At 38.7% G+C, this 26,679-nt stretch overlaps 1 protein-coding gene across 1 annotated transcript; it reads left to right on the top strand.

The window, feature by feature from the left end:
* The first annotated feature begins 671 nt into the window (after positions 1–671).
* Positions 672–19,010, top strand: LOC117494185 (N-terminal EF-hand calcium-binding protein 1-like). The gene is made up of 12 exons (XM_034144953.1): positions 672–1,002; positions 4,924–4,948; positions 8,956–9,064; positions 10,157–10,182; positions 10,426–10,523; positions 13,356–13,614; positions 13,791–13,870; positions 15,535–15,588; positions 15,790–15,902; positions 16,033–16,110; positions 16,278–16,369; positions 17,760–19,010. Exons 1-12 carry the CDS (start codon positions 886–888, stop codon positions 17,786–17,788), a joined length of 1,080 nt encoding a protein of 359 aa, XP_034000844.1. The 5' UTR covers positions 672–885; the 3' UTR covers positions 17,789–19,010.
* The last annotated feature ends 7,669 nt before the right edge of the window (positions 19,011–26,679 follow it).

The following is a 26,679-nucleotide window of genomic DNA, read 5'->3' as shown; positions in this document are numbered from 1 at the left end:
GGGACTCTACAGTGTTTACAGTGGTCATCTCACTTAGTCAGAGTTTGAAGAAGGCTAATTCTAATAACTACTTAATCTGCTTACACGTTATGGGAAGGACTAATGAACTCACAATTTTTGAGGAATATAAATGGTATATTGACACATTAATAAGCCATACAATACAATAGGCAGTATTTTTATTTCACTGTACAGCATTTAATTTTACTTTCTAATTTTAGTTAACTTGTATAGTTCTCCTGCATGCACATTAGTCTTGCACATTTTTTTTGCAGTACTTTTATTGTTTTTTATTTGATTTATTGTTTTATCTTATATATATTTATGTTGAATTGTTGGAGTCTGGGACTTGGTCATTGCCATAATAACTACACTGTAGCTGTGAATATGACAATAAAGTTTTTTTTATTTGAACTTGAACAGATTATTTATTTAAAATTCAAATCAATCTAGATAAATAGTTTACTGCCTGTCAATTTGAGCTCTTTTGATCAGCTGTTCTCCGAAAACCTCACTGCCTGTAATTGTTTCATCTCACAGTGTGTGCGTGTGTGTGTGTGTGTGTGTGTGTGTGTGTGTGTGTATGTGTGTGTGTGTGTGTGTGTGTGTGTGTGTGTGTGTGTGTGTGTGTGTGTGTGTGTGTGTGTGTGTGTGTTCTCACCAGCAGATGGTGCATTTTATGAATCGCTGCTCGTGTAGAGGCGGAGTTAGTGGACGTGCAGCAGGCAGAGGGCAGCAGGCAGGGTCCACATCTCCTCCTGACTGGATCACAGCTCCAACATCATCCTCCACCGACCACCCTGACAAGGACAACCCTCCCAAGAGCACTGGATCCGGACAATCCTTTTACAATTTTAAATCAGAAATCGCATCGAAAGCGTCAAGATGCTGGCCTGCACGGAGATGATCACCATGTGTCTTCAGTCTGCAAAACACGATCACATGAGGAAACAGAAGGAGCTGGACCGCAACCAAAATCAAAGCATCTCTCTTTTTCATGATGTAAGTGTACCCTTTCTTGTTTTTTTCCAATGTTTAATTGGCAATATAGGCAAAAAATCCCCCCTTCTCACTAAGAAGTATGGTTTGGTTTTTTGAAGCATGATTGTATACATATTTAGACCTGTTTTGCTCGCATCCACCTCTTGGAGGAGGGTCGTCTTTCAGAGGTGCAATATGAGTAATACACCGTCCTTCATCCTGCTCTTTATGAATGGTTTAAATGGAGGTAGGGAGCCGTCCATTCACATCGTGCTTGATGTGCAGCAGCCCTATTATGTAAGCAAGGTGAGTTGAGTGCATGCCCATTAGTGCGTGAATGACAAAAATAAATGCCTCAACACATTCATCTGACAGACCATTGTATTCATTTGGTCTGTAAAGCACCACAATGTGATTGTTTTAATTTGGTTGTTTTTCATTTCCCCCCACATGATGACGAGGCTCATGAGTCATGACATTGGTTGTACCCTAGAAGAAACATGATATATAAAGCATGATATGCAATGATTTTTTAATGAGCAGCTTTCCCTTCACACAGCTGCAACAGAAACATAAAAATAGATGGATGTTACATCCTGAATTATTTAATCAGGAGTAAGAGTGTGGCTTGAGAGAGGGTTGAATTAAAATGCACAGAGATGTTCCTCTACTCGGCTGCGTTTTGCTACAGTGGTGAAACATATGGTGAACCATCCATATACATATTTATAAAAAAACAGCAATCCTAGTACAGCCTATGCAAAAATACAGTAAAACATTGCTTTGTGTTTGAAGCCTCTATGGCTGTTTTGCCTCTGGGCTACTCACGACACAAATACAAGAACTGATCAGCAGCATCATTTTCCAGCCTTAGACTTCCTGACAGCTGGCCGTAAATACATTTCCTCCAGGCAGATAATTGGTAAGCCTGCAGAAGGTACGCATTTGTTCAAATGCAGTCAGCATCTATTCGCTCCAGCCCGTAACCTTTGTTTACTGAACCTATTACTGTTGCTGGTGGACTGTCCTTTCTTCATAAACAACTGCAGAAATAAATGGTACAATCACTGGAGGTTAACTTTCTAACTTGACTGTCATTGACCTGCATGTTTCTCTTTTATGTCTAAGAACTGAACCATACTGGTGCCCACATATCTGCAGGAAAAACTGAAAATGTAATGTTTGCCGATATCAGTCTCTCTAAAATAGGATGTTTGTCTATTTATATAATCAGTCAAGCTGAAGGACTGCCCTATTATGCTTTTTGTGATTTTCCCTTTCCTTTAGTGTGTTATATAAGTTTATTTCCCAAACACTCCCTCCTGCCTGAAAAGCCTCAATTGAAATCCTTTTTTAATCTCCGTAACATAGTGACATCATCACGTTATGCTCGCGCTTCTATTGGCTAGCGCTCCAACACATTGTATGTGATAGGCTAAGGGGCAGGACATCTCTAAGCAGTTGACCAATCAGAGCAGACTGGGCTCTGGTTTCAGACAGAGGGTGAAAAGAGGTGCTGCAGCACAGGCAGTAAGAGAAAAATAAATACATTTTTGAACAAAGTAGAGGCTCAAAATACAAATACGAACCTGAGAATTAGCATAATATAAGGCCCTTCAAAGTAAGGTCCACCTGCTGTCGTTTTATTGTGATCAATATGAGTCAGTGTGACATCAACAGCCCCCATAGGAAATTACAACCGAGCAGCATCCAAGCAGCTAACACTGCTTTTAGAAGATCTTCATTGGCTCAGTGGGATGAGCTTCATTGACTCATTCTTAACGACACAATGGAGGAATGAGGACCAGTAAATCTCCTCCTCAGGTTTCTCCAGAGCCGACGTTCTCAATTTGTTTCCCAGATTTAATTTACGGAGCAACTCTCTTTTGGCTTCCTCTGAGGCATGCTACACCAGATGCTGGCATCAGCACTTTGAGGAATTTGGGAACATTTGACAGTGATGACACAGCTTCCAGGTTACATGGCATTACCTGCAGCCAAAAGCCTTCATGGCTGCTCGTCACTCCGGAGATGATACCTGTAAAAGGCAAATAAGGCATTTAAAGGTTATCAGACAAATCAGAAATAAACCGAATATATATATGGCTAATGTTTGATTACAAATCTTTATACAGTAGTTTTTTTTTGCTGGTATTTAATCAGAGCACTAGTAGTACTGAATGTTTTGTAAATTGAGTTTCAACACTGTTTTTGACTTATCTAATTACCTGTTATTGCTTCAGGGCTCACTTTTGGTCTAATTATCAATGAGCAGTGTCATTTGTGTTTTAGCTATTTGAGTATTTTTGATTTGTTTTGAATGTTTGTAGTAGTATATGTTATTGGTACTTACAGTATTTATTTTGTATGTCTAGCTTTTAAAATGTACTGTTAATATTTTGGACAGTAAAGGTCCTTACTTTGTGTATATCTTGGTTACAACCCTTTGGAAATAAATGTAAAGCATGGCAAGGCAAGGCAAGTTTATTTATATACCACCTTTCAACACAAGGCAATTCAAAGTGCTTTACAAAAATAAAAGACATTGAGAGCATTAAGAAATAGTGCAGCAGAAACACATTATAGAATTACATTTAAAAACAGTCATTTAAAAGCAAAGATAATCAAATAAACATAAAACATGAGTAACACAGGTATAAAATACATGAATAAACCTGTGTATTAAAGCCTCCCGAGACCTTTTTACGTTTCCCAGAAACGTCCTTTTCTTTTTTAGTTTCCCTGAACCTACAGTAGGAAAACCGAGAACACTTCAAGGTAAAGGTGCCTTTTGCAAATGATATTGCCATGTAGGTTTATTTAAAAAATCAAAAGATGTAATATAGTTTTGATTTGCTTTTCCACTGGCACTGACAGCCTCTGGTTTCCATTCATTTCCATATCATATCAGAGTATTTAAGCCGAATCTTGAATCTATCTTGAGTTGTGTAACCCTCCATAGTAAGTACCACAAATCTGCATTTAAATGTCAATAATACAATATTGTTTTGAGGTTATACATGAGAGCATACAGTACTTTATTATTGTTAACTGTGAATAATAATCAAGACTACAAAGGGATACATGGAAATCAGGGGCTGTAGGAAAATGCCTGAAACTGTTCAGTATGTGTTTCAAAAGTGGTCAGCAATAATGCTAAATGTACAACATAGTGTAGCCCTTCAAGGGCCCTCTGAATTGGAGCATACACCTTTGAAGGTTCCTGAGACATTCAGTGCCATTTTTCTATTTCTATACACACCCTCAGTATCATTATTTCTCATATAGATTTCTTTGAGGCTCAGTGGATGTGTATTGAATTGAGAGGATGTGAGCAGAGTGTGTCCTTTACGCTCTGATGTGCTAGAAAGGTGACAGCTGGATGTGCTCCGCTCTACTCTGATGAAACACTAAATCAACCAGTCACTGGACTCTATCAGTCCACACACTTTGAAATAAAAGAGGTGCCACTCTCACACAGAATACCTTTCACTCCAACGGATCAGACTTCTCAGGTTGGGTGTTACACAGAGATGGGATGAAAGATATCAGTGATGGCTTCATTAGTGTGTGCATAGCATAAATCAGGGAATTCAAAGGACTGTTACATCCTGCTCGCAGAATTTGCACAAAACCAGGGAAACAGCATGATCCTTTTCAATGCCCGGAGAGAGAGAAAAACATAAAAGCTATTATTCCACAGCTCCTGTCGGGTGAATATAAATATCAGCTTTTCATTTCCTGAGACGTCTCTTTTGTTATTGAATTGTGGAAATTACAGTTCCTCTTATATATCCTCCTGAACATATAAAATAATAAGCCACTCACCAAACTCGTCTTCCTCTTTCAATATAGTTGAATTATGTTTTTTTAATTCTTCCACTTTCTGTCATCCATGCCTGTAAACAAAAACGTTAACATGATCTTCTCCTCTTATTGCAGATATTCCGCCGGGCAGACAAAAATGGTGAGTATGCAAAATATTCAGCTAATTAGCCCACACGGCTAGTTAAAATTCAATTAAGAACCTCGTTGCAAATTAGATGCACCAGAGAAATACAAAGGAATGACTTTGATGGTTCTGTTCAGACAGTTTAGTCTCTGAAGGGGTTTATTGGTGCATCTGTGTTATGGCCATCCTTGACATCGAAGAAACGCTATAAATAACAAAGGTCAGGTGCAGCTGCATCTTTTTGGTTTTGGGATGTGATTGAATCTGACAGGATGCCCTGCAATGCTCGTCTCAATGATTTCCAATGATCAAACCTCAGTGAGACCACAAAATACTCAAACCTGAACCTTATATAATCTTCCACATAATCAGTAGAAAATAAATGTTTATCTCCAAATTCACCGGAGACTTGCACCTAATGCGACTTTAATATATCCCCCCTGCAAACATATCACCATTACATTTTATTAATGTGTTACAGTTACATTTAAATGTATGTGAACTCTTACTTCAAAGGAAGCCCCCCCCTCTCGCATATCTCCGGGGGGCGGTGAATGTGTTACATAAGACTGGGATTAATGAACCAACATGTGCCGCTATGAGGGGGGGGGGGGGGGTCCTTGCAAGTTCCATACTTCAAGTTGTGTCTCCTCTACTTGTGGCTGATGGAACTTTAATAGAACTAGAGGTTAATTCCATTTTGGTATTGTATCTCCATCTTGCATTTTCGTGAAGCTTTTTGCTCCTCCAGTTCTTTCACACCACGCGCCGCCCTCTAGCTCTCACACAAACCTTTTATTTTTGACTCTGTGTAAATCGAAGGGAGATACAGAAAGAGAACTCTGGCGTATGTTTGTGTTAGCTATCTTAAATTTGCAGCTCTGCTCGGTTCTCCTCTTCACAAACTCACTGAGTCGTGCACCCGAGAGGAGAGCCAATCAGCACTGAGTGGGCTGCCGTGAGGCGCCTGGAGCACTGCGGATTTACCACATGATGAGGGGCTGGCTACCAACCAGCTACACTCTTATTCCTCCACGCTGTTGTAATGAGGAATTATAGTTTTAAGTAGCAATAAAACAATTGTATATTACACAAACAATAAGTACAAACTGGAAGCCTCGTGCTGAGATTCTAATCCACTTATATTGACGCACACTGAGCTCAGACAAGCACACAAGGATCTGATCAATATATTCAAATCCAATATAGAAATCCCTGATAAATAGGCAATTAGTTTTCAGTATTTCAAAATTAACGAGGAGACTTTCATACAAATAGACTGAAGTGTTTTCATATGAGCTGGATTTTTATAACAAGCAGTGCAAAAAAGGATTAGTCAAGGCCATTGATTGGTTTTGTTGGAAGTTTTATAACACAAAAAGGCAGTGTTTTACTTCATTTATTTTTCATGATTTGAAAACAGTTTCGATTTAAATGTTAGGTGCTTAGGGGAGTTTGGCTTTTTCCCTCTTGACACTAACTCAATAGGAACCGGTGAGAGGTTTCTGCCTCACATCCTTTGTGCTGTACTTCCTGCAGAGGATTGTAGACTGCAGCAGATTCCTCAAAGGATGCATGGATGTACAGAAGAGCTGCTGCTTTAGTTGAAAGAGAAGAACATTATCAGTAATTGGTGACAAGCTGATATCTGGCTCTCATTTTTACATTTTAGGAACACAATGTCAGCATAAATTGGACAAGACAGTTTTGATACCTGGAATTTGGACAACTTGTAAGAACAGAAAGTGCTTTTCAATACACTGAACAAGAAATACAAATAAATGATCAACCCGATATATATTCTTCAAACTATTCCTATCAATGCATTTCTCTTGCACTTTTGGATTTAATGAAAAGATGATTTGCTGCTAAGATTTTCTTGAGGACTTTTAGCTAACCCATAAGGAAGCTCATTCCTGAAAAGACTCAAGCATCTGCACAGGGAGAGGTTTTCATTAGGGTTGCAGGTAGAGCTGCAGTTTTGCTTGGTTTGAAATTAAACAATTAAAGCTATTACAGTAAACTGCCTCGATGCTGTTATGAGGTGCTGATGATTATCCATCAGAGGTGTTGTATCGACAGTTGTTAGTCTCGAAGCTGGAGATCGATGCTATAAAAATCTGCATAATCTTTGATTGGATCTCACTGCCTCGAAAGCTCAATGTTGATAACAGTTCAGCTAGTTCACTCACACATAACTGCATGAGATTCTTCGTTTTCAGTAACACAGTTTAGCTGTGCATTCACTATTTCAATGAAAGTGGTTACACACGTGGAAGAAACAGACAAAGAAAACAAATCTTTACTTTTGAGAATCAGGAAGCAACAACTGTTTGCCACATTTACGAAATAGGTAAGACCATTTAAATTATTGTTGATAGACTAAACAAACGAGTGTCCTTATGGTTAAGGTTGTGATATGTTTAGCCAACTAAAAGCTATAAAAGCATCCTTCCACTTGAGTAGACAATCATTTTTCCATTGGCCAGCAAACTGAAACCACTTGAAGTGTTTTACCAAACAAACTCCAATGCTCTCAGCCTAAGAGAGTCTAACTAATCAATTAATTGAGTAATCGTTTCAATACTAACTGTTGTTTAATGCTTCAAAGCCTACTTCTGCACATTCTTATTAAGTGCCTAATTACTAATTAAGTGTGGAAACAATTCGTACATCTTTCAGGCAAAGCACTTGCTGCACAGATTACTGTCCTTTAGCTTGTGACACAAAAACTGTCTACAGTTAGAAGCTCCATCACTGCAGCTCTGCTCTCTGAGAAACTGCGAACGCTTGCGTAACGTGCCATCTGAGCTGCACTGAAACTCGTATTCGGGCTTCTAATTGTGAATCCACACTGAACAAGTTATGATGGAGAAGGCTGGAGAATGAGTCAGAGGTGCAACAGATTGTGGTTACTCCTACATCATTTGGAAAAAGAAGATTTTTACAGCAAAGTTTGAGTTGGGAATTTTGATTGAAATAGTTTCATCTTCCATCTGAGGTTTAACACCACATCAAATGTTCCGTGAAATCACATATTTTTCTCCTTAAGGGTTTAATGAGAACAACAAAACAATGTTTAACAGTTTTTAACTTGCTATTTAATGTAGCAAACACAGAATACAACTTGCTGATATCAGCCAATCTCTCCCAAACAAGCCTTTACTGTATGGTGTCCAAAGCTGTCCATTGTGAGAGATGGCAACTACTCAAAATAGTTCTCACAGATGATGTGATTTACTCAGTCTGAGCTCTGCTGCCTGGTGGGGATCAGAGTCTGGTCTCATAAGATTTCAGTGCTTACAGAGCAAGACTGGAGAGATCTCATTACCGTCTGCAGTTATTCTGCAAGTAAGGTCTGCTCTGACTACTCTAACCATCCCTCAATCCCTGCTCCTAATTTCCACAGCACCCTGCAGGCCTGAGTCACATGACACTGCTCTTCAGAGGTGGCCTGTGATTACCTTAATCGCACACTTGTCTTTGTGTTTATTAGCTACAGACAGTTATAAGATTCATTGATGTGCAACCTTTTGTGATTGCTATAAAGTTGCCCAAAAATCCAAACATTGGTTCATTTATTTTACAGTATCAGGTTTCAGGATTGAGGAAATTAAAGCAGTTATACTGTAGGTGGGGTTGTTTCAAAAGAAAATGTGTTCCTCACTTAGGTAATTATTACTCCCAAGAGCATGGATTGGATTTTGGTCTTTATCACTTAACTAAAAAAGTATCATTAATAGCAGTAAATGAGTCCCTTATTGGAAATAACTGTCACATTTCATTTGGTTCTGGGGAAACACTCTAAGATGAATCATTGACAGAGGTTTTAAAGCTAAGTAAAGACAGTTTTTTTATACTATGCCGCAGCACCTCTGAGTTTATCGCTGGAAATAATTTAGTGATGTGAAGTCAAAGTAGCCTTGTATCATTAACTTGAATAATGGTGAATACTCTTCATTAGGGTGATAAAACCTCTGAGGCGTCAGTGAGTATAATTTTCACGGTTTATCTCCTTTCAGACGACGGGAAGCTGTCCTTGGAGGAGTTCCAGTCGTACTTTACTGATGGTATCCTCACTGACGACCAAATGCAGGAGCTGTATTCCTCCATCGACAGGAAGCAGGCAGAGTAAGCTTATCTTCCTTTTTGGACGTCCTCCAACTCTGCTGCCATCTGCAGCCCCTTCTGCTGTTGAGATGTCAACAACACCTCACTTCAGTGAAGAGGTTGTGTCAATATTCCACAAGGAGCCCTAATTCTGGTGTGAAAGCCTCAGAGTTTGAGATTTGCCTGCAGATGAGAACAAACACTATTCGACTAACATTTATTGGAATACATTATATTATAGGCCAAGAAAAACCCAATAGGACTTTTTTTGCTGTGTCTGTGGGCACAAAACTGATGAAATCTCCTCTTGGCTGTTGGCATCACTGAAGTACCAACCAATCACAGTGAAGAATTGCCTCTCAAGTGTGGCAGATGTAGCTGCACCCTTTTTTGTGTGGTGTCAACTTTAGACAGAAAGCTTGCAATACACAAACGAGCAGTTACATAATGAAAACCAATCCAGTTGCCATTGTCTTAAGTATTGTTACAACAAGTACATATAGTTCTGATTGAAACAACTCTAATATACACAAACATGATTCCCAGACATTTTTGCCTTTGACTATACAAATGTCTAGTCAATCGCTTTATGTTGTAGTACATTATAACTACTATAAAGACAGTATATTATGTATCTGAATGTGCAGTAAAAGTGTTCTAGGTTTAGTTGCAAGGCAGTAGTGCTTGTGTGTAGTGTTTTGTCTATGCACTTAGTGAAAATCAATGCCTCTTTGTTTAATCGACCAGAGATCATGGCTTAAACTGAGCACTGAGATAAATGCAAACGTTAGTATGCAAACATGCTCGCAACGACAATGCTAACTGGTGATGTTAAGTAATTTACAATGTTTACAGGTATAAAGTTCCCTATTTAAGGCTATCACGCTAGCTAAATAACACTAACACTGAATATAAAGTACACCTGAGGATGATGGGAGTGTTTTGAAGGTATTTTGTTTAAGTTACCAATGTTTAAGTACATGATAACCTGATAATCGTTCTTGATAAAAAGTCAGAGGTTCACACATGTCTCACAAAATCAACTTGAGGAAAATATTTCAGGCTTCCAAAGACTTTATTTAATATTTTTGTTTTCTTCTCATTGCTTTACAGCAACCTGGACATAGACAAACTCTCAGGTAAGCATGCGTCATTCATGCTACACAGATATGATCACCTTTATGTATTACTTAAGCATGTTTTTAGCTATTTCTATTGGCTAGAATTGTCTGACAATCACCATAACTTAAACACAACATGTCCCAGTCTCAGAAATCAAGATGTAATTATTGGAGGGACCAGACCACTTTCATTCTATTTAAGGCAATCAATGTTATTAGTCATTCGACAAAGTATGCTCAACTAATGTTCTTCTCCTTCAGGGTACTTATCCCCACATGTGGGGGAATACGTCAACGTCCTGTCTGCCCTGGAAAAGCTGAATGTGGCCATTTTGAAGGCCATGGATAAAACTAAAGAGGTGAGTGATTATTGCTTTCACGCCTACTCCATGATTAATTTAGCAAGAAAATACATGATTGAATGTAGCTCGACATGAGTGGACTTTTATCCATTTCAGCTTGTAGAACATTTGTAAGCGGCTGTCATGCCTCCGAGCGTTCAGACTCAGGCTGTCTTTGTTTGTGCCTCTCAGCTGTCAGTGTGAAACCCTCTCAGAGGTCTTTGAGATCGCTCTGCTGTCGCGCCTTTACAAGAGAACTGCCCAGCATGACAGACTCTGCCTGCTGTCTGCGCTGCCTCTCTTCACTCACAATGCATTCTCAAACATGAGCTCACAGAACCTTAAATATCAGGCGACCTTTTAAAAATGGTTCTACTTAGTGTGAGAAAAATGTGCAGACGTTTGTCCCTGTGAATCTGCTGGATAGCCACTAAAGATTTTATGCAAAAATCATCGTAATGGGCTCATTTTTCATTTGTTCTTCTTTTCATGTTAATTGTGTAGTCCATGAAATGTCAAATAATCATTAAAAATGCAACATTTCCGAGCGCCTAAGGAGATATCTTAATATTCAGTCAAAACAAGGAGGATCACTGAAGTATTTTATCATGAGGAGTCATGAATGTCCGAATTGTACTCCGATAGTTAAGACCTTTCATTCACAACTATGTGAAAGTGCTAAAGGAAAAGTCAGGGCACAACAGGAAATGGGCACCAATAACGTCTGTACACAATTTCTTGGCAATCCATCTAATAGTTGAGACATTTCAGTCTGAAACAAAGTGGTCTGACTGACGGACATTGTGCTTGTGGATATCATCAACTCAAAGATTTTCAGCTAAGATATAACAAAGAGAAAAGCGTTTCATCATCACACGACAACACTGACTGCACTGCATTGTTCAATTGACACCACATACTGTGAATTATCTTTTGCTTTTTATTTCAAACCAGTATCCAGGAACTAGAATCATAACATGTTTTCATACCTTTGGTTTTACTCCTCACATGTTCCCTCCTAATTGTAAATGTATGGCTATAGAGCTGAAATGGAGATCAATGCTTTTCAGTTCAAAAGAGTGAAACTTACAGCACTGTTTCTTTCACATGTTCTCCAGATAATGAGACCGAGTTGCAGTACACATCACCAGCCTTGGAACGTGAAATATGCTAATTAGAGCGTTATGAAATCCTGGTCTGAATCCCGGTAGAGCAGAACCAATAAGCAGTGTATTGCATGAGATGTAGAGGGGATTCAAGTGTCTGCGCCCGACATGCAGGGCTGTGCAACATCACAGAACCTCTTCTAAGACAAAATCGATAGCTCGGCTCACTTATTTATCGGTCTCAGCTAACCCTCTACGTTAAGCAGGCTAGGTGAATATTTAATTTGATTTGGAAGAGAAGAGAATCAGGTGCAGGGAATATATCTTATTATGAGGTTGGCATCCTTGATTTTCAGCATCTCATTCTCACTGCAGTGCAGGCAGAGGCTGTTCCTGATGTAGAGAGAGAACTCAGAGCGATAGTAGAGCGTAGCTGACAGTAACTAAGGCTGACAAACCTCCCAGCTGTCCAACTGATCTGACGTCAGATGTCCTCCACAGCACTGCATCACAAACACACAATTATTTTTCCGCTGCTTGAATCTCCTATTCTTTCAGTCTCTTCCCGTCTCTTTTAGACACACGCTTCTGTTTCGCTGTTTTATCTCCTGTCTCTGAATATCCATCTTCTCCGACATTTTCTTTTTCTCCTGTATACCTTTCCTTGCTCTATATCACCCATGGCTACAGCTCATGAATTTTTCATGCTGCTATTAGTCAGTCAAAAAGCTTTCTTTGCCCTGAAGAGCAGCTGCCCTTTTAGCTATCCTGAGATCAGCCTTATTATATTCTTTTTGCTGAACCAAAGATAAAACTGATCTTATAGCAGTGCTCAAGAGCGAGCAAAACTGATAATATGGATAAAACGTTCATATAAACTCCAGTTTGATTTACAATGCTTTACAAATGCCTGGGAAAAATAGTAAAATGATCAAATCCACAGAGTAAAATGTGTCCTTCATGGTGCTCTGAGATAACAAGTCTCTTTTTTGGAAAGAAAGGAAGGAGAAATAGAGGAAAAGATGGAGGTTCATTTGTCATATCATGCTGTGCCTCTTCTGCTGAGAAAGAGAACACTTTGGAAAGATGATCACATAAAAGCTTGCTGGTTGTTTTTCAAATATATTCTTTTTACATTTTCTGAATTTGGTCACACTGATGGTGATCTTGACTGGGTTCATTGCCCATGAAATAAAAGCAGCCACTGCACTGACACTTACTGTATAGAACATCCTCCACAAACTATCCATTCAATATCATCACATCACTTTAAATGGATAAGACCATTATCACTCTTTCTGTTTTCCATTAATTAATTCAGTGTGATCTCAGACTGACACAATGTTTATTTGTTGAAAATGCTATTTTTACTTTGCTCCTCTCACCAAACAACAGCAATGAGATACCTGATTAATAACGTGCAATTCTTTTTTGAAATGGAGAATGACACATAATCCGAACAAAGCACAAACAACCTTGAATTCAAGGTTTCTAGAAATTATCTGAGAATCATTCAATTTTGTTTGAAAACAAGATTAACAAACCATCATGTGACCTAAGATTTTCATCGTCATAACTACACTGTAGCTATGTTCGTATGACCAATAAAAGCCTTGAACCTTGATCATATCAACAAATAGAATGCAAGAAAAAATTCTCGAGATAGGAAATGAGAGAAAAATGGAAAGTATACAAATATTTTCCCCTATCATGGCTGACCTTGTCCCCACACTCTTCTATTCAGGACTATCAGGGTTCATCAGTGCTGGGTCAGTTTGTGACACGTTTCCTGCTGAGGGAGACCTCCACCCAGCTGCAGTCCCTCCAGTCATCGCTGGACTGCGCTATGGATGCGGTTCATGACCAGGGCTGTACTGGGAGGAGGATACTGAAGAAGCCAGAGGAACTTCCTATCCAGAGGGTGCCCAAGCGCCCCGGCCGACGCATCCAGAAGAACATGTGTCTCTCCCCGACCGACCCGTACTCTGGCATGCTCACCACAGGTAGGTTCCAGGAACAATGGGATTCAGAGAGTGGTTGTATATCAGCAAAATACTGACTATTTAAAAGGTCATATTGCAGCTACTAAGCTCATGAGGATATTCACAACAACAACAAAAAGCATCCCGTCATTGTTCAGACTTCCTGTGTTGTGCTGATGTTTTGTTTCTGGGGTCAGGGGTCAGCGTGGAGCCAGACAACCACTGGGGCTCCCAGATCAACCAACTGGAGCAACTCATTGACAAACTGGAGTGCGAGGTCCGTATAAAATCTGTTTATGTGCTAAGCTAAGATAAGCTAACTGCTAACTGCTTGCTTCATATACAGTACAATGGACAGACATGATCATGTAAATCTTTCCATCTAACTCCAGAGAAAAAATCCCCGAAATTAATATAAATTCCTTTTATAGAAATTATTATTTTTTAGAATCTCAGCGCTGAATGTTTATAAAAGTCTTATTTTTGGTGAGGGTCATCTCCAAGACATAGACGATTATATTCGACCCTAAACACCATTTACATGATGAGTTTTAGATGCATTCTGGTGGAGCTTAAGTCTCCTGGTATTCTGCAATAATAGAGACTGTCCTTTAAAACTCTAAATGTAATTTAACTGCAAATTCTTGGCATTGCAAGAGATTTGGATCTCGTGCGGTATGATTTTGTGTTATATATGATATGATATATGGATAGTGGTGGTCTAATGGATAGTGAGGTCTAATGGATAGTGAGGTGGGCTGAAGATCGGAAGGTTGTGAGTTCAAATCCCGCCAGGAACATCACCACTAGTGTGCCCTTGAGTAAGGCACTTAGTCCTTAGTTACTCCAGGGAGAATGTCCCTGTAATTGGTAATTGTAAGTCGCTTTGGATAAAAGCGTCAGCTAAATGAAATGTAATATGATGTATATTGTATGTATTCAAATTGCCCCGCGAGAACCTTAACGTATTTGAATCTTTATCAGACTGAATGTGCACTGATTGTAGACACATTTATAAAATCGTGTTCATCATCAAAATAATCATCCATTGCATTTGCAAACTCTGAATTTGAATGATAACCATCAATGGTGATTGACATAGTATTCTTGATGTGGCTGTTCATGGCTATCCATTGCCATCCCACTCTGCCTTTTATTCTTCTTTATTCTACTTTTATATATACACAACATGCTTAGTTTCAGTTGTATGTGTAAGAAAGACAAAAAACGCTGCCAAAAGGTTTGTCTCGTGATGGCTCTCTGTGAAGATCAGGTTTAATTACAGATGCTCATCTGCTACAGACAGAGATGTCAAAGCAGACCGTATGAGCTCTTCTGTGTGTTTTCAGAGACACAGTGTTTGCCCAGCAGACAGAGGACAATCTGTACAAAGTGTGTGTGGCTGTTCAGGCCAACAACACAAGCTGTGTTCAACCACACAAACTGAATGTCATGCATAAATATCATCCTGTGCAAACATGCTGTGATTCACTCAAATACTCAATGCTTTAAACAGAAACACAGATAAAATATGTTGACAGATGTTTAAAATGTTCTGACATTTACAAAAGGCCACCAATATGTTGCCTGCAGGTCTGAATAAGAGCATCAGTAGCTTTATGGTTCTCCTGTGGGATTTATTTAGTTTTTTACTTTGCATTTTATCTTCAATAATAGATGAGGCTTTCTCCAAGGTTAGATACTGTATCAGAGCCTGGGGGATAATGAGCTTGCTTGCTAACACACTAATGATTATTTGTTCTTATCTCGGCCATGCAGAGAGACTATAGTGTTTAGGCTGTTGGAGGGTTAACATGAATATGGCTTCCTTGTGGGAGCCAATGCTTTGTGACAGATTATATATACAGGCCCTTATTTTGCTGGACTCGGTTCTGGTTCTGCTCATAACCACTCATAAAATATGTATGTCCCTATTTTCAGAGCCCACATCTTGAACCTCTCAAAGAGGACACATTGGCAGGGACATACAATTCGGTGAGTCCAGCATGTGTGAGCTTGTGTCTGATTATATTATATTAATATATATGTGCAAGGATTTTACTGGTAATTGTTACATGTTCTTTGTATGTTTTATATTTATATAAGACATGTTTGAAAAGCTGCATTGCTACATTCAAAATGAGGCAAATGTGTTGATGTTATTGAAGATGTGATTATGACTTTTTCTCTCTTCAGAACATTCTTCTGATCCAAAGACAAATGTCTGTGAAGGAGAAGGATGTGGATCAGTTTCAACAAGCTCTTAACATCTACACAGAGACCACCAGCAGCCAGCCTAACAACCTGCAGTATGTCCCTCTCTCTGCCTCAGGATCTCTCTGTGATTTAATGCTGCCACTTGAAATTGCTTCAATTTTCACGACTATATGTGATAACACCCCACTGCCCTTTTTTTCTCTCTGTCTGTTTTATTTTTAGCGTTTCAGTCCAGAACCTGCCAGACAGATCTTGCTTCATCATGTACGAATTTTGGCAAGATCGTCTCTCCTGGATGAGGTAGGATCAGAAGAGCTTCACAGCATATTAGACAGGAAAACATGTTCAGAGCTTCACTGCTGAACCAAAATGCTCCCTGTACACCAGGCTGTTCACAGCTCTCTTTGAAAGCATTACTGTCAAGCTGAGAGGCAAATGACAGGTTCATCCTTTTCCTTTCCCCACAGCTACCTGCAGTCCTCCGTCAGTAAGACCTTCCAGCGCTGCATCATCGACTCACTGGAAGAGCCGGAGATGGTCTCCACCATGCTCCTCCCAGGTAGAAACAACACCTTTAATATATTCGCTATCTTATTGAAAGCTGCTATGTTAACGCTTTGATTCACACATTTTAAATCAGATTAAATTAGAGCCTTTTGGTAAAATATTATAGCACATGTCTGCTGCTATAATCTGTATATTTATATGAAAGAAGTAGCATTTCCAAGTGGTATTATTGTTGGCACCGCTGTTGCAGACTTTTTAGAGCTATTTTTATTGAAAAAAAGTTGGCATTACTGCACAGGAATTACTACATTTATACTCCAAACTTACTTTGCTTCTTTCACTGTCCACCATTTTCACTACTGGTGATAGAGAGGCGAAGTCCCTCCCCTTCCGGTTGAGCTCCATGGGACCGTATTTCGGAAAAAATATGTATTGAAGTCAATGGGGAGAGAAAGATTATCTTTCGATCCCGTTTGAATTGTGCCACGAATTACACATATGAAGTTTGTCAATTTAAAAGATAATTTTACAAGTAAAGAAAATAAAAATGTGTCGTAAAACTGTGAAGTAACACTTTTTTTTGTGTGAAACCGCTCAATAACCTACATCTCCCGTCTCGCACCACACACCAAGACGGCCGTCACGTTGGCACATTTCACTTCTTTCTTTCAGAATGAGGCGAAAAGTATTAAAAGAGGTGAAAATCACTACAAGTCTGGGCATGTTGAGAGCTGTACATACACAAAAGGGGAGTTAGTCGGTTCCGTAAGAGCCAGCATGCGGGACCGGGATTCTGGGATTTGTAGTCTTTCTAGTTGCGTATTTTTCATAGTCTTATATTTCAACAGTTTTACGACAAACTGTGACTTTTTTGACATGGAAATTATTTTTTAAGATTGACAAACATCATATGTGTAATTCGTGACACAATTCAAACGGGATCGAAAGATACGTTTTCTCTCCCCATTGACTTCAATACATAATTTTTCCGAAATAAGGTCCCATGGGTCGGAAGTAGATGGGCGGGACTTCGCCTCTCTATAGTAAGTTCAAAAAACGTAAAATTATACGTTTTGGTAACTATGGATAGCTATCGAGGCGAAAAAAAAAGGTATCCTCTTCTTGTTGGGCCATAAACGAAGCCTTCATTTTCCCAGAAGATTGTACCTGGTGGCAAACAGGATTTCAGGCGTTGATGGAAATAATCTAAACGCAGGTGGTGTCGTTATACTATCCACTGCCAATGAATAGATAACTATTTGCTAACACCATTTGAAAGTTTAATGCATGCGAAAAATGTACGATTGTTATCTAAGGAGTCCATTGTTTTCTGTAGTAAAAATAGAAATACATGTTGGCTTCTCTTCCTGTAATTTGCTCATTTGTGTGGTGCAAGCAAAGAGCATTTGACATTGACACTTCCTTGTTGTTTCATTTAACAGCCTCTTGGTGGATCATGAACAACAACTGACAGAGAAAAAGCTGCTGCTACTCAACACAATAAAAGCCGGAGGAAGAGCTGATTGTTTAATCTGTTTTATCTGTTTTTGTTCTTTGATATCCACTTTTTCCTGATGGCATGAGCAGGATTGTTTTTGCAAAGCTATGCTCCGAGGTTATAACAAAGAAGACTGCTCAGATAAATCAGTTAGGAGTAAAACTAATTAAAACCTTGGAGATGAGGAATTCAGGCAACGCAATATTTTATTGTGTGATCAGGATTTGTGCCAACACTCATTTAACTGGCACACTTCTTGCTTCTGATTTGATATAAACGCAAGAAATGAAAAGAAAAAAACCTTTGCATGATTTCTTATTTCTCAGTGCTAGTTTATTTAAATCAAAACTACATCTTAGAATAGATATCATGTACCCGATGTCACAAAAATAGAAACACATGAATGACAACTGATCTGTCCATCCATCACTATCCCTCCATCACTATCCCTCATTCTCCAGTACAGACTAAACCAGTCTTAGTGGTTTTCCTGCATTTCCCCTTGTTCTGTCTGTGGTATTGTGCTTTGTTGTCTCCTTCAAAGCTTCGCTGCCAAGCATCTTTTATGCTGATGGGTTAGAAAGCCAGTAGATAGAACATACTAGTTGATTGTGGTCCGCATCTAAAATGTTATTATCAGTGTGTCACTCCTGCACTATGAAACGTGGACCTAATTGTAAAGAATGGATATTTATTGTAGATCGTCTATTATTAAAGATACAATTAACTGCTGTTATAACAAGCCAATAGCTGCACTGAAGTGTAGTGAGACATTAGCAGACGATAACAAATTAAGTTTACTTGTACTGTTACTCTAGAAGAAAAACCCTCAAAAGCCATTGTTTTGCATTTGCAGTGTAAACAGTACAGTGACACATAGAAGTTTATATTTTGAGTACATAAATCCAGGAGAAGGTGTTCTGTGTGATGAAAGTCTATTCAGATTGTGTACAGTATTTAATGAAAGCTGTAAGTAGTTGTTGTAGAACATTGGTAAATGTACAGTATGATAGTCAAGTAAGCTGTGGTTGCTCCGATAACGTGAGAATGAATGTGTTCACTCTCTCTTTTTTAAAGTGTTTTATCTTTTCTTTTATGAAGAATATACTGTTGTTATGTGGATGCTATGCTTGTTTTTTTGGCATGAAATAAAGTTCATGGCTTGTTGATGACATTAAATGTTTCATTGATTGTGCCCTGGCTAAGAATGAGTACAATGTTTATGAATTGTGATCTAATAGATAAATCACAGGTATTTACTTTAAAATGAAAGGTATGGTTTACTGTATACTTTTAATTTAAGTTATTTGACTTCACAGCAACTTACTTAACAAAATTAAGCAGTGTAAGTCGTGGATTTTAATACTTAAAATCCAACTAATACATAATCGAATTAAAATATAACGTATGAGGATTTATTATAAGCATTGTTGGTGCCACCAACAATGCATTCTTTTTACTCTGACAGCAGCTGAAACTTATACTCACATCATTCTTAATAAGTAGTTTATATCAATCCTTTTATATATCACACATGATTAAAAAGAAAACTCCAGCAGGGAGAGATCCAACATGTCAGTCCGTATAAAATTAAAGGTTTTCTCTATGATGCAAACTGAAGAAAGTGAGGATGATGCAGTCTTTCACAACTGCATGAATGCTTGTGCTGCTTCTTATCTCAAACTATAATCCTTTCCTGTTACGATTTTCTCCTCAGTGACAGTGGGGCTCCTGCTGGTATTTTCAGGCGAAAACAACTGCCAGCAGCGTGGGATAAAACCTCATGTTTCATGTAATGGCAGCAAGTCAGGTGTCCCAGAATCAAACCTGCCTGATTGTCAATCCGCCTACAGCCTCTATTTTCTGCACTAACAAATTAGTCTTATTCTAAAACAGACTGAGAAGACACTATTACATGTAAGGTGGACATTAGGGAGGTCAGTGTGGTGTGGATTGATTGCTTGTAAATGGGTGCCATATGTGGGGTTTGGCATCCATTAGCTGTCTTTCCACCATGTTAAAGCACTTTAACAGCTATTTGATCAATATGGAGTATATTGTGCTTGTGTTTGAGCTTGTGTATCATTAAGATTAAGTGGTTAGTATAGTTGAAGACAGGGTGAGAGGAGAAGCAGTGATGTGTGTAGAGAGTACAGAGAGTACAGAGAGATATTGGCAGGGGAAAATCAGGGTCATCTGTCAGGGTACATTGACGCCAACGGAGGAGCAAACTCAAGCAGAAAACCTGAGCTCCAGGTTTCCTCGACACACACAAACACACTTGAGTGGCCAGATTTGTGATACACTATAAGGAGGATGGATGGGGGAGGAGGAAGTGGGAGTTTGCAGCAGAGGATGCAGAGAATGCAGCAATGGATACAGTTACATGTCTTATAGCATTTTCCAGTCCATCTCAGTGACAGTTTATCAAGCAGGATTTACTTAAGACCCTATGGGCTACATATATTTTTGGAATCAGAGGGCGTTTGATCCGTCTTATCGGATGGGCTCTGATGCCTAATGTCATCAGCTATTTGCTGTGGCATCAGCGGCAGATGACACAAACACAAGTGGAGCATCAGCTCACGGGCAGAATGACTGCAGAGAGGATGGAGTCTGTTTCAGTTTATGTTGTACAGGTGATACAATTCAGCATTATTTGACCACTCCTGCCCATGAACAGGAACAGTGAAAGCTGCTCTTTTTCTTTGAGTATAACCACACATTGTTGCAGCGCTGAGTGCATACAGAAAACTGCAGTAAGTGAGCACATCATTTCATTGTGCTCACTTTTTGAAGTTAGTTTCAAGGTCTCCTAATGGCTTTGTAGCCACAGAGATGCCAGAAATGAAGACTGAACCTGCAGCACCTAAGTGTGTCCCTGTCTACAGCCTCTGCAAATGTGTGTTCTTTTACTGAAAAGGAAAACCATTTACAGTTTGTGAATTATATACTGAGTCACTGTTTGAATAGCCTGGCTAGACAAAACACACTTGACCAGCCACAGAGTAGTTGAGAGGTTCAAGTGGATGTGAACTCAAAAGCACCACAAGGGTCTACGAGGGATGGAGAGAATTAAATGAAAAACTAAAATACAGGATAAAAAGATATGGAGGCAAAGAAGAAAGAGCAGCATGGAGTAAATAAACCCAACTTTCAACATCGTCCTCATCACGGGGAAATGCAGTACGTTTGAGTAGAGGAGACCTTATGAAAAGACTGATGAAAAGAAATATGAAACCAAGAGGAATGTGGGCGAGTGTTTTGAAACCGGGGGTGGTTGATATTTGAAGAGTGGAGAAACGGTCAATTGGCCCTGTGCAATAGGAGAATAAAAGGAGGGAGAGGACATTGAGAAGATGCAAACTTAAAAAAAAACGATATATAGGACAGTGAGGTTTAAGATGGCAGAAAGTGGGATTTAAAATCTTTAGGTAGGCCTAATGGGAATAATGATGATCATTTAAAAAAACATTACATACACTGTAGGTGATAAAGCTGCAAGATAATGAAAAACAGAAAATAAATAGCAAGGCAAAAAAACAAAACATGTACATGGTCACTGGTGGCCATGTTTTGCTGATATGTTTGTTTCACAGAGATGTCATCATTTGATCACTGCCAGATGTCCATAGTCACTTCCTGTTCGTCTACCCATGTATTATACTCATTGGTAAGAACTTTGAGGTTTTTATATTACACTCACCTGACACCTGAATTCTGCATTTAACATGACAATATATTATAAATATTGCACTTAAATGTCCCTTTTGTAGCACTACGCATATTAAAAATGATGTCAAAGCTCTGTTTTGATACATTTTTTCCTTTTGTAGGGAGCAACTAATTCTTTATTTCATTTGTAAACATGATAACTCCCAAGATAGAGATTTAAGATGTCGTTTTTGAGGTATAGTGATGATTATGATTATGTAGTTTAGTGTGTCATAATCAAGTCCAATCCCCAACAGTAAAATGGCATATACATAATGGAATTAGCTGTATAGGTGTTTTTTTTACTGAATATTTGTTCTACCATAAATTGGTTCTTTTACTTAAATCCAGGTTTGAATTCTTCCTCCACCTTTGGTTACAACAATCTATTTTTAAACTCTGCATCTGAAAATATTTAATTAATACCGGCCAACTTTTAACACATTGTTGTCTTGCAGCAGACACTGAAGGAGATGGAGCACAAACTACCTAGACTTGTACATTTATGGATTTTTCACAGAGCAGATCGATCCTTAGAGCCTTCCTGTAAGACGCTGACTATCTCAGAGATGCTTAAAAAAAAAAAACCCAACCCAGTTTATTCCTCTGTGTGGGCCATCTTTCCTATCTGTCATAACTGTCATAACACAAGCAGTAATTAATGTGCCACCATGCTGATGCGACACATTGGGTGTAGTTATCATATCAGTTCAAATCATGACAGCAATATATTTTTTAATACACAATGCAGTCACACCACTTATTTATCCAAAACACTTTTAGTCTAGTCATAATGTTCCTGTCTGACAAATTGGCCTTTCATAAATTAATGTGTAATAATTAAAACATTTCAGGCAGAATTTCAATGGTAGAGTGGAGCTAATTTGATCAGAATAATCATCATTGTTATACACATTTGCGTCACTTGAACAAACTACAGCATTAAAATGTTTCTTACACAATAAAATATGAGAAATACAAATAATTTGTAGTAATTAACAGTATTATTATGCAACATGATTGCAAATAATTGCAAATGTCCCCTCTGTGGGACGAATAAAGGTATTCTGATAACTTTTTCTTAGGATTCTTGTGTACATTTTGGTGATAATACTTGTAATGTATTTGTATTTTTTTAATCTTTAATACTTTACAATGTGTTTAAAGTAAAATGGGGAAGAGAGAAGAGTATTCTATATTAAGATTTGGAGCTGCATCTTGCATGTTAGACAAACATCCATCAATCCAATCCAATCCACTTTATTTCTACAGCACATTTTAAAAACAGAGGGTTTGCCAAAGTGCTTCACAACGAACATATCATTATAACAAAATATAATATTACAAGAATAGATAAAAGCACACATAAGAATAAATACAAGGCACATAAAGGCTATGGACAGACAATAAAAGCATAGGTAGAGCTCAGACTGACTCGAAAGCGAGGGAAAAGAGGTGGGTCTTTAGGCGGGACTTAAAAGTTTATGACAATTTGACATGGGGGGGCAGGTCGTTCCAGAGCCTGGGGGCTACCGCTGAGAAGGCTCGGTCTCCCCTGGTCTTTTTCCTTGTTTTTGGGACTACCAGCCGCAGCTGATCAGCCGACCTCAAAGTGGTGATAGACGTGCAATCACTACTAAATGCACTTTAACACAGGGGTATCTCCTCTTGCACTTTATGTAGCTCTTGTATCTTCTCTTGCACTTTATATGTCGTTGCTGCTATATTGTATTACCATGTCATAAATACTTGTGTATGCTGCTCTTGCTCTCTTGCACCTTTTGCATAACATGTATTTTGTTTTTACAATGTTTGTAAAATGTAAATTTCTTAAATGTGAGGGGCTGCGGATGGAAATTAGCAGAAAGCTAAATCTGGCACTGTTACGCTTGACACATTTGAATGTTTTAAGTGTTCATTACCGTGCATTGTCCCTGTGAAATAAACGATTAAATAAAATAAATAAAAAATAAGCCCTTGAGGGGGTGTACACCTGTAGGAGTTCGGAGATGTACTGAGGGGCCAGCCCATTAAGCGATTTAAAAACAAACAATAGAATGTTATAATTAACTCTAAAATGGACAGGAAGCCAGTGGAGGGAAGCCAGAATTGGTGTAATGTGGACATGTCGGGAAACACCCAGGGTGCCCCATGCATAGTGCGCCGTCAAAAGCTGCTTCATAAGTTATGTTTCGTTTCTCCGCACCGCTCCGCTCAGGGGGGGTTGCTGCCGGTTGTGCTTGATCTGTTGGGTGGCATGTCTTTTCTGCCTGGGGCCCCCAGAGTGTTTTGCTGCGCCACTGTTCATGCTTGCGGGTTCCTGTAAGCAGCCGAGCCGCAGCGTTTTGTACAAGCTGCAGGCGTGCAAACGAGGTCTGGTTTAGGCCGGCATAAAGTGCATTACAATAATCTAAACGAGTCGAAACAATTAAAGGCATGAATTACACGCTCAAAGTCTAAAAAAAGGATAAAACCGGTTTAATTCTGGAGAGGAGCCTCAAGTGATAAAAACTGGACTCAACCACAGAGTTTATCTGTTTATCTAATTTAAAAGCACTGTCAATTTTGACGCCAAGATTTGTGACCATGGGTTTTGCATACGGTTGCAGGGAACCCAGGTCAATGGAAGGGACATCACCATTTGGTCCAAACACAATTGGAGTGCAGTAGTGCTGAGAAATAGCGCCATCTGGTTTCCCCCGAGATAACTAGCCTACTGCCTTACAGTAGGCCAACCTCTGATTTCTCTCCTTCGTTTCTCCACAGAATCAGGTGATCATTAGCAATTATTAGCAGTTTCTGACCGTCTCCGAGGTGGGCCTATACAGTGTTAATGACGAGGACATCACACACGACCTCTAGGATGAGCTTCCGCCCCCAAAGATAAGAAACATTGATGCAAATCTTATTTCTTGCACGGCTGTTGTGAGACAATAACTTGTATCCTCAATGCATAACATGCATTTTCCTTTCCTTCGTCTATTGTTTTTAAATGACTTACGAAATGTATTTAGAAAGCTTAGAAATAGACGTATTACCTTAAGAATATTTTATTTACTCCCTGTTGTTTATTCTCTCGAATTCGTTCACATCTTGTTGACGACAACAAAGTTCGACTAAAAACGAATTATCTGGAATTTGCAATGTTTTTCTAGTTACTCACAGGTGTAAACTATAGCAGTAACAGCTGCACGCTCATTGCTAGCATCACAGGCTGAATGAGTGTAAATTGGATAGAGCCTTGGTGTTGGGATAAGGGGAGCACAGGTTCAAACCCCACTGCAGTCAGCATGTCGTTGTGTCCCTGGGCAAGACACTTCACCCCAAATTGCTCCTGTGGGGATTGTCCACAGTATTGAGTATGTAAGTCGCTTTGGATAAAAGCGTCTAACAAGTAACATGTAATGTAATGTAAATCTAGAAGTGATATCAGTCAGGATCAAATCCTATGTGTAGCAACGTTATGCATTTTACTGATGCTGACAAACTACTGCGTGTATCAACTTATCATTGATATAATATAATGACTTAGTATTTGTGGTGGTCATTTTTTGACTGCTGTGTCTTTAAATCCCCCATGATCCCTCGCGGTTTTTGTTGGAACGTTGTGATTTAAAAACTAGCTGCTTATAAAATCAATAATTGTATGCGAAAACTACCTGCAGCATTTTACAAGAGTATAATTATTACATACATTATAGTTCAAGTTCCAAATATAGTGACACCGTGACTGTAATGAACTGTTATGTGTCGTCCTACTTATTCTTCTCGCCCACCTTTTACATCCGGGCATTCAGAAGGCTTGCTATCTGGGCTACTTGCTGAGAACTTGTTTCTCTCCCTTGCCCAGGGGAAAGTCCCCGGACAAATGGCAGAGAGTGTCCTGGTTGAAATCAGAATCGGCTTGCGCTCTACCGTTCATTAGCTGAGACGTTCTCGCGAACAGAGCTTGGTGATCGCGAGCCGACTTTGTCAGCGTTACTAGTAATGCAAGTGAGCTGAAACTCACGCGGAAACAGAACGGGGCTCATTCTCGGAATGTCTCACCTTTTCAGAGGTGGGATAAGATTGTGTTCTTATGTAAAATTAGAACTACCACAGTGAATACTCTCTTACAAGTAAAAATCCTGCATATACAATACAAAAGTATAAGCATGCAAATAAGCATTGTAAGTGTAAGTAAAATAACTCATTACGCTAATTGGCCCATTTCAAAATAATATACGTGTTGTTTATTATTCAAATCATTAATCAAAGTAACGAAAGGTATTACAAAAATATAGTGGAGTAAAGTTACACAATGTATCTATTTTAATGTTCTTAGTTACTTTATACCACTGCATTTTTTTACAATTTTAGATAATCATAGACAATAAAGTAGCCTATATAAGGCTAGAATTCCCATACAACCCATAATGTTATTTTAAACAGGGGCAATCATAACAACTTTAAGATTTCTATAATCTATTTGGAAATTCTTGACTTAAATCAATAATTACTTAAAGGCTTACTAATGGCATTGCATTGATCTACAACCTAATTACAACTGGGTCTCTAGAGAACATTCACAAAATGATACAACGCAAACCATAGACTTACTATTCTCCCTGTTGTGCATTACTGTAGTTTATATGTTGTAGTTTATGTAGTAGGATATTATGTAGTTGTGCATCACCTTTAGTTTATATTTTAGGTTTATATATTAGGTTTAAATACCACAAGATTAATCCCTAGAGTTCCAGAAACAAGTTTCCAACTTGAAACATGTTTTTAGGTCGCCATCCAGTGGTTGAATATGTAACGTGCAGCCCAAGACAAGTGCCTGACATACATTTAGGGAAATTCACCTGACATTTTGCACTAAAACCTTAAATCTCTCAAAAGATGTCACAATCTTCTTCATCCTTTTTTTGTGAAGTGCTCCGAATGTTATTTCTTTTATCAATTACACTATAAACCGCAGCTTGCTTGAACATTTTAACAGATCAAATCAAATCTTAGAAGCTGAAGTTAAATAGTTATATTTCTATGTCTAATTGTTTAAATTAATCACCGCCCAAATTGCCCATCAAAAAGTAGATTTACCTCTTAAACAGACTTTTCTATACAGACCAGAATGTGTCAGCATTGTAAATGAGATGTTATCTCAA

This window comes from Trematomus bernacchii, unplaced genomic scaffold (assembly GCF_902827165.1).
Source record: "Trematomus bernacchii unplaced genomic scaffold, fTreBer1.1, whole genome shotgun sequence".
Lineage (NCBI taxonomy): Eukaryota > Metazoa > Chordata > Actinopteri > Perciformes > Nototheniidae > Trematomus > Trematomus bernacchii.
Note: the sequence above shows the minus strand (reverse complement) of the source record. Positions and strands in the feature narration are given on the sequence as shown.